This window comes from Chondrus crispus, genomic scaffold (genome assembly GCF_000350225.1).
Source record: "Chondrus crispus Stackhouse genomic scaffold, scaffold_365, whole genome shotgun sequence".
NCBI lineage: Eukaryota > Rhodophyta > Florideophyceae > Gigartinales > Gigartinaceae > Chondrus > Chondrus crispus.
In genome coordinates this window covers 20,139-28,955 of record NW_005179257.1, presented here as the reverse complement: position 1 = coordinate 28,955, position 8,817 = coordinate 20,139, and the positions used below count along the sequence as shown (strand labels likewise).

The 8,817-nt window shown below is 54.8% G+C and overlaps 3 protein-coding genes; 1 reads left to right on the top strand and 2 right to left on the bottom strand.

The window, feature by feature from the left end:
• Window positions 1-206: 206 nt before the first annotated feature.
• Window positions 207-4,855, bottom strand: CHC_T00008623001 (Serine/threonine protein kinase). XM_005718071.1 is given in 2 exon segments: window positions 207-547; window positions 548-4,855. 1 exon segment carries the CDS (start codon window positions 4,853-4,855, stop codon window positions 548-550), a length of 4,308 nt encoding a protein of 1,435 aa, XP_005718128.1. The 3' UTR covers window positions 207-547.
• A 2,064-nt stretch (window positions 4,856-6,919) lies between these two features.
• Window positions 6,920-7,081, bottom strand: CHC_T00000792001 (hypothetical protein). The gene has a single exon (XM_005718070.1). The coding sequence runs from the start codon at window positions 7,079-7,081 to the stop codon at window positions 6,920-6,922; it is 162 nt and encodes a 53-aa protein (XP_005718127.1).
• Window positions 7,082-7,115: 34 nt separating this feature from the next.
• On the top strand, window positions 7,116-8,450 carry CHC_T00008728001 (26S proteasome subunit). XM_005718069.1 is given in 2 exon segments: window positions 7,116-8,327; window positions 8,328-8,450. 1 exon segment carries the CDS (start codon window positions 7,116-7,118, stop codon window positions 8,325-8,327), a length of 1,212 nt encoding a protein of 403 aa, XP_005718126.1. The 3' UTR covers window positions 8,328-8,450.
• The last annotated feature ends 367 nt before the right edge of the window (window positions 8,451-8,817 follow it).

Genomic DNA, 8,817 nt, shown 5'->3' with positions numbered 1-8,817 from the left:
CCCGTCCTACTTACAGTGCTGTTCCTTCGCGTTGCAGCAGCCCGAACCTCCCCTCCCCATCCTTACACACCCTACTTCTCTCCACCCGGCCACTCACCGTCGGGCCTGCTTCTCTCACGACCGCACTCCCAATCTTAACTCCAGTTCAGCTTGCATCATCGCAATTATCCCATCCAGTCGCATTCGTCTAGTCGCAGCACACCCCAGAACAAAACTAGTCTCTCGACACCGTTTACAAATACAATAAAAAAGGTTGTATACAAGCCGGAAGACCTACTTGTCTGTACCTTCCGACATAGCCAGTTGCCCCCCCAACCAACCCGTCATACCTCTTCGCCTTGTGGACTTGCTTTCCTCAGTTTCTCGTTTCATCTCGCCTGTGCTCGAAACAGTTCCCCAATGCGCAGCGGCAATCTTGCTAATCTTTCTCTCCACAGTACCATAACGTTACAGATACTGACACCTCGGGTGTTCTCCCTTCATCTCCACGGCCTAAAAACATAATTATCATCCTTCTGCAAATACTACACTTCCCCACCGACCAAGCCTACCGCTTACGCATGCGTCCCCAAAGCCCACCCCCGCCTTTGAGGGTCCCTAGTTGCTTTATTGTTTCCCGTCCGCGGTTTTGAATCACTTGGTTTCCTCGATGAGCAACCATCGCAGCTTTGACAGCCTTGTCACACTTGATTTTCCTCATTCGCCTTCCGAGAACCTCTCCTTCTGCAGTATTTTCCATTTGGAACAACGTATACAAGCTCTTAAAGCACTCCACTACAAGCGAGATATTCACCTCCCCAATCGTCCCGAATCTTTCTACCGCAAGCACAATCGATTCTGCACCTCCGGCATGAACCAGTCGCCGTCGCGCTTGATCACCAGTAGCCTCGATCAATAGAGTTAGCACTCGACACCCTTCCTTTTGCATAGTTTCTGACATCCGAAACCGTTCCATCGCCGCTACAATGTCATCAACACCTTTAGCTTCCACAATTTGGATACCATTGGCTTGATACGCACAGAAATCTGCTAGCGTTGATAACCCTTTCTCGATAAAGTCAGCATCCAGTCGAAAGATCCGCATTGCACGAATTATCATCGAACTACCTTTGGACCCCGCCAGCTTCCGGTTCTCCGCATTGCATAACAAATCAATAAACGCTTTGCATACCAGCCGCATTTCACTTCGCTTTCCGCCATCTACACGGGAATACCTTCGAAACCTTTCAAAAGCCGTCACCAAGAATTTCAGTGCGTCCTTTCTTCCCGCATAAAACGCGTTGTCTGGGCTAGAGGAGCACATAGCTCCCAATCCTGCACATGCTTGTTTCGTTACGGCGTCATTCGGAGATTCTCGCTCAACCCCTGACAATGCCTCAATCACTATGTCCAATGCACCCGCTTCTTCGAATATACTTTTCGATTTCGGCGGATAGGCAGCCCCGACACATGCCAGTGCGTAGCACCCCTTTTCTTGGACACCTGCGTTTCCAATATGCGATTGCATCACCTGTGTCACTTGAACAACTCCGTGAGAACTTCGGAATTGCTTGTGCGCCTCCAAATCCCATGCTGTTAAGTTGCCAATCGCAAGTAGTGCATACGACAATGTAGTTGGATGACGATGCCGAGGAGGGTGCATTGCCTGCAATAGAGCCTCAACACCTTGATTGCCCTTGAGATACTTTCGGATAGTCAGCTGTTCTTTGGCAGAGATTTCCTCACTACTGTTCTTCGATGGTGTGGAGCACCTTGGCACAGTCAACCGATGAAGGATAGCGCACGCATTTCGAAGCACCTCCTCCTCACTGCGGTGTCGTTGACTGATTAGAGAAGCATGCGCCAAAGCCGCGAGCCGTAGAGGTATCATTTTCTGCGAGAAGAGTCGAATTAATCCTGCCTTATCTAGCCCACCAACCGTTGCTCCAAAGTTTTCTTTCGGAGTTGCGCCAATCTGCATTACGGTATAATCCCTCTTTTCCTCGTCTTCACTCGCGACGCGATCTGACGCAAGTGACATCAGCGCTTTGGATGATGGCGGGTTCAGTGACGAACGCTTATTTTCAACTGCTGTTGCGCTGGAGCTCCTCGCCATTCGCCGACTGGACTCGGTAGATCGCATACGGCGAATGAATGCACGTTTGCCTGTGCTCTCTGTTGTCCCAGTGTTGGGTTGCACAACACCAGACGAAGAGGATACGAGTTGTGGCGCTCGGTTATTCTGTGCGTTGGTTTGAGCTGATGCAGACATTGTCCGTGCGAGCCGCCGCTGCACTTCTCTGCCGCCTCTTACTGGTGTTGCTGTATCCGAAGTCCTTTTGCCTCCCACCACCACTTTCGGTGATGCCTCATCTTCCTGCACCTTGCTTTTAGTGGCACCCGTATTCACGTGGCGTCCGACAGCAGGGGACATTGGGCGTCGAACCACAGGCGACTTCGTCTGTGGCGTGCCTCGATTCATTGAGGAAGAGCGCTGAGTCAGCGGAGGAGGTCGTCCAACCACATTGGCGTGTCGTGCAGCGCTCACTTGAACCGGTGCGGGCACCGGCGCCGGGGAAGGCGAAGATGACGCTGCTATAGCCTCCTCCGCTGCCGCTCGCTCGGGGTCGAAATCTTGAGCCTCCTCATCCGAGTTGTCGTAGAAAACTGCTCGATCTTTAGCTGCTGCTCTTTGCCAAGTCTCACCCGGAGTGTGCAAAGAATGCATACTGGTATCTCCAACGGCAGCTGGATGCACACCTGCTGGCGTCACTGGGCGAGTAACCCTGGTCGTTGGGCCGCGGTTTCCTCGCACGTCATCACGTTTTCTCTCGCGGTCCTTGGCTGCCGCAATCGCAGCGGCTGTGGCCGCTACCGCAGTTGCATTCGCATTCGATTTGCCCGAAACGTTGTGATTCGTGGATTGAGAGTGCGCAAGTCCTGATCCGCCAGAATGAGCGCGTGGCATGTTGCTCTCAGCTGCTTCTGTAGAGTATCGGGGTCGAGCTACACTTTTGGATAAGAACGACGGGTCGTTGCTGTCTCCGGTATCAGCAGGGTGCCCGGTGTTGTGTGCACTCTTGTTACCAAAAGATCTATTCGATGTAACACCGTGGTATGCAGCGTAACTCGTAGGGTGGTGACCATTGCTGGATGTGTGAACCATTCTGGACGCGGCAAGAGCTCCTTGTCTTCCTATTGTGTTTCCTTGTCCATCTGCGTCATTAATCCACGCGTCATCGTCAAAATGGCTTGGGATGTCATCTACAGCACGATCTGTGTCTCTCGCATCGCTTGCCTCGAAGCCATTCGTAGATTGAGTCTTCGAACCTTTTGTATGAGTTGTATAAACAGTTGACGCGGACGGCATCTTCTGACAAGACAAGAGGGAGTCCACTGGGGTCTGTCCCTGATGCAAATCTCTTTGATCATTTGGGAGATCCTTGAGTGGATCTGCATGCAGATCTGGCAAGTTGTTTCCAGAAATGACAAGAACTTGAGCTGGCGCTTGCCCAGAGACCATGGAGACTGCCTCAACTGCGGCAGCGGCCGCACTCGCTTTCTTGCTCTTCTTCGAGGTCATACTGGTGGGATCCGCAGCCATGCCGATCTTCACAGCGATCTTCTCGAGCTTGGCAGCAATGGACTTCGCTGAAGGTCTTCTCGCTGGGTTTTGCGCCCAACATCGTTCGACAAGCCTACGGACGCTCTTAGACACTCTGGCATCATCTAGAGCGGGCCCCGGGCGATCCGACCTTACGCAAACGCGAACATAGACGTCTGGTAGAGATACACCGGCCCAAGGAATCTGTCCCATAAGCATTTCCCAAAACAATACGCCTAAAGCGTAAATATCTCGCTTCTTCGCCATCTCATCGTACCTACCGTCATCATCGTCGGACTCATCATTTCGCGAGATGGCGTTTGTCTTATCGCCGCCAAATGCTTCTGGAGCAAGATAGGCGTAGGTGGCTTCGAGGCGGCCTGGTTCCATGATGCTCTGCATAACAGTACCACCGCCGGTGGCCTTGTCAATGTACTTGCTCAGACCAAAATCAGCAATCTTGGCGCGAACGTGGTCCGAAAAGCGTGTGGAGCCCTTTCCGAGTCTCTCCGTGAGCAAAATGTTTGCGCTCTTAATGTCGCGATGAGCCAGCCCCTCGGCGTGCAAATACTCTATGCCTTTTGTGATCTGGAGGCCGATGCGAACAAAACTCTCCAAGGAGAGCCCCGTCTCTGCTTTGAGCGTATTCAAGCTTTCTCTCAGATTGCCGCCTGCCATGAGCTCGGTGACGAGGAGGACGTTCCGCGGCGAGTTGGGCCCCGCCTCGTGATCCCACGCCGCGCCGCGAAACTCGACGATATGTGGATTTCTCAGCCTGGAGGCGTTTCGCAGCTCGCGGCGCAAGCGATCTTCGGTGGCGAACGAGTCGCTCATGGTCCTAATACACTTGACGGCGACCGGCTGGGACGCATACTTACCGCGATACACAACGGCACTCGCGCCGACGCCGATTTCATTGGCCGGAGAGCGGTTGAAGTGAATGTCCGCACGGCGAATGACGAGATCGCCGTGGACGACAGTGGTAAGATCCGGGCCTTCCGACTGTCTGTGCTGGATGGCAGGCGATTGGGCGGCGGGATCGGCGCGCGCTGCGGCCTCCAGAGCGGCGAGGGCGTCGAAGTTTTTCACAAAGCCCGCCAGCGGTTTCGCGCAGACTGGGCAAGCGCGAAGGTCAAGGTCGTCGTGCTCAGCGTCTGAGGAGGAAGTGGAGATTGAGGCGGCGTCATCGTCGTCTTCTAGGGGAGCGCGGTGGGCGCTGCGTGGGTGGATGCATAGCGAGCAGAGCGAGTGGCCGCAGACGACAGAGACCATGGGGATGCGATTCTCATGGTCGAAGCGGTCCGAGCAGGCAGGACACTCGCCGGCGCGGGCCATGGCGGGAGCCGGCCGGGTGGCGCGGGAGTGCGCGGGGCAGAGGAGAAGGGGCGGGAGTGAATGCTAGAGAGGATGGTGAAGGGCTGGGGAGTGAATTCGTCGGAGGGAAGGGGAGGGGGGTTCGAGAGGAAGAGTCTGTGCGGAGAAAGGAGAGGGGGAAGCGGGGGTGGGGGGACACGGATGTGTGCTCGAACAGGCGGGGAAGCACAGATGGGGGTGTCCAGAAGGGGGGGGTGAGAGAGGAGGGGGTGTGAGAAGAGGGGGCAGGTGTTAGGAAGGTGCGGCAAGGCAGGTTGACTTTGGCTAGCGCGACGGGCGGGCCACGCCGCAAGACCAGTCATGAAGGGACAAGTGGCGAGGACAACCGGGAAGATGGGCTCAAAGACGTGTAACGGATGTATCCCGATTGGCTGACACGGCTTACAGCAACGGTGCTCACCGACCTCCATGCGTATTCGTGGAAGTGGGGGCCAACCACAGCAGTACAAGTACGGGTTGACCTGGGCGTGATCGCGTGCAGGCAATGGCGGCGGGGGCCGCCCGCTTGTTCAAGTGGTTCGCTTCGTTTGCGTGGCGCGTTTTCGGCTGATGCGCGCCCGCCAATCGCACGAACAAGCGTGCACGAGCCAACCCCGCATCGCTGCACAGTTTCACCGAAACCTCAGAGACAGAGACAAACTACAGCGTACTTTACTCCAATCACCCCCCCACTCGACGCGTCGGCCCCCCCCCCCCTCCCCCCCGTTCCACTCTCCGCTTTCAGCAACACCGCTCACCACCATTCACCCCGCTTCCAGCTGCATTACCGCACCACGCAGCCCACCCTCGCTGCACCGCCGCCGGCATCCTCAGCTCCCTTTCGCTTGATCCCCGACACACGCTTCCCCCCCCCGAATATTCCCAAATCCGACATCCTTTCCCTCTGCGCTGTCCCCTCTCGCACATGCGCCCACATTGCTCACATGCCTTCCCTCAATTGTGCTACCACCTACCCTCCCTCCTCTCGAAATTCTCCTCTCCACCCTCTCCTTTCAAGCCCCGCCGCGCCTCTCCTCTCGCAACGCCCCATGTTAAAATCCCCATCGCGCTTTATTCCCACGTTAACGTTACAGCGGACGCCCCGCGCCAACTCAATACATTTTCTTGCATCTACATCTCGCAAACCCATGTCCTCGTCGTATACAACTCGGACACGCGCCAGGTCCGACTCAATGAATACTACACAGATCAGTGATTCCATGACCTCTCGTTACCTTGTTGACGCCCATAGTCTCGTGCACCCTCACACGCAACGGAGAAACGTGTCTGTTCCCGACGTTGCACCCATTCTCGCCTCGCTTCGTCCTCTGTAGTGCGCTTTGCGTATGGTCCCTTCAATACAAACGCGCCACCGAGCCACCTTCCCACCATGCCTCCCCTCCCCAATCCAACCCTCCTGCCTACACGCGAACATCAATCGCCTCCAACGCCTCCCTCTCGCACACCTCAACAGTTCTCACCAGCCGGAAATCAGGACGCACGATATAGGGATCCCTTCTTACCTTGCCGCTGCTTGTGTCGCGGGTTCTCGGTGCACAGCACGTACACCTTCTTCCCACGATGTACGATCCGGCAGTCGCGACACCGCCGCTTCAGGGCGGACACCACCTTGAAGAAACGCGTAGGGGCCGTGGCGAGGGAGAGAGAGGGTGGCGGCGTGCGGGCAGAGCGGAGGAGGGACCACATCGCAAGGTAGGTGCGTGTGAACGATGCCGAGATGCAAGATCGGGGGGATGGGCTGTTGTGGTGCTGCTGAGACCGGATCGGCGCGGAAGTAATTAAATGCGAAATGGCGCACGGTATGATGAAGCAATTACTAGAGAAATTACAAAAGAAAGTATGACTTCTTTTTATTATCAAGCGAAGTTCCAGCACGTCTCCATGCACAGCTGCCCGCCTGCACACACCCCTCACGGTCGCCAGCAATTCTTCCTCCGATTGCCAACCCCTCCCAGATTCACTTCAGTCAGCCGCCTTCCGCTTCCGAACGCGGCACCACGAAGCTAAGCATCTGAGAAGCCGCTCACACGAACCGTCCCCGAGACCCTTGAATCGCGAACCAGCAACCCCCGCTACCAACACCATGGCGGCCGCAGCTCTCAACTCTGTAGCGACCGAGCTCATGGCGGACGGCGACCTCGATCAGGAAATTCTCGACATGCCCACCGACGACATTCTCAGCCGCGTTCGTCTGCTTGACATGGAGGTCTCGGCTATGCAAACCCAAATCCAGCGTCTGTCGCATCAAAAGGGTGACCTTTCTAAGAAGATCAAGGACAACACCGAAAAGGTGAAGGTCAACAAGCAGCTCCCGTATCTAGTCGGGAACATCGTCGAGATTTTAGACATCGAGGAGGAGGAGGAGGAGGATGGCGCTAACGTCGATCTCGACTCCCAGCGCAAGGGGAAGGCCGTCGTGCTCAAGACCTCCACCAGGCAGACTATCTTTCTTCCGGTTATTGGACTCGTCCCGGCAGAGGAACTCAAGCCAGCGGACCTTGTCGGGGTGAACAAGGACTCGTACTTGATTCTCGAAAAGCTCCCCGCAGAATACGATTCGCGCGTCAAGGCGATGGAGGTCGATGAGAAGCCTACGGAGACGTATGCCGAAGTTGGTGGTCTGGACAAGCAGATTCAGGAACTTATTGAAGCTGTCGTCCTGCCCCTCACACATAAGGAACGCTTCGACGCCGTCGGTATTCGCCCTCCCAAGGGCGTGCTTATGTATGGACCTCCTGGTGTCGGTAAAACGCTTCTCGCGCGAGCATGCGCGGCTCAAACGAACGCCACTTTTCTCAAGCTTGCCGGTCCGCAACTTGTGCAGATGTTTATCGGAGACGGAGCAAAGCTTGTCCGCGATGCGTTTGCGCTCGCAAAGGAGAAGGGCCCAACCATCATCTTTATCGACGAACTGGATGCCATTGGGACAAAGCGTTTCGACTCGGAACTTAGCGGCGATCGCGAAGTGCAACGTACTATGCTCGAGCTGCTGAACCAGCTGGATGGCTTCTCATCGGACGATGAGATCAAGGTGATAGCGGCGACCAACCGTGTTGATATTTTGGATCCCGCGCTGCTGAGATCTGGGCGTATCGATCGCAAAATCGAATTTGTATTGCCGGATGAGACGGCTAGAACACGAATTTTGCAGATCCACTCGAGAAAAATGAATGTGAATAAGGACGTCAACTTTAGTGAGGTCTCTGCACAGTGTCAACAGTTCAACTCGGCTCAGTTGAAGGCGGTCACCGTTGAAGCTGGCATGCTTGCACTACGTAATGAACGATCGGAAATTGTGCATGAAGATTTTGTCGAGGGCGTGTTGGCGGTGCAGGCTAAGAAGAAGGGGTCTTTGCATTACTACTCGTAACCGTAAACTAAAAGTTAACGTCTGTATCTTTTTCTTGTTTATGCTTTGATTCCCGATAGTGCATGAGCATGGACAGAAAGATGTCTGTTTGGTAGCGGTTTACACTATGAAGCTGCGGTCATTCGATAACGTTCAGCCCTGGTCACTCTCCATAGGGGCTACACGTTCATGCACATAGGAGGGATCCCTATGGCTGAGGTGCTTTGTGCTTGGCAAATTCATATTGTACACTGATCTGATCCTGCCTTCTGGTCCCAGGGTCGCTCTCTGTGGACGATGTAACTGAAGAAGTGGATTGATCCGGTACTGTACCAAGAGTACAGTACCGGTACATTTGTCTTGATGTCAAAACTGCAACTTTTATTGCGCTCTGTATGTATCATACGTAGAAAGGGTCGTTGTACTGTACTTCAGGCAAAATCGCAGCCTGTATTTCGAAGGAATTAATTTACACAACTTTTGACAGTCCTGCGGCACATCGCCATGTCAT

Coding starts and splice junctions, on each gene's coding strand:
- CHC_T00008623001 (XM_005718071.1), bottom strand. CDS start 4,855: ATGGTCTCTGTCGTCTGCGGCCACTCGCTCTGCTCGCTATGCATCCAC.
- CHC_T00000792001 (XM_005718070.1), bottom strand. CDS start 7,081: ATGAGCTCGGTCGCTACAGAGTTGAGAGCTGCGGCCGCCATGGTGTTG.
- CHC_T00008728001 (XM_005718069.1), top strand. CDS start 7,116: ATGCCCACCGACGACATTCTCAGCCGCGTTCGTCTGCTTGACATGGAG.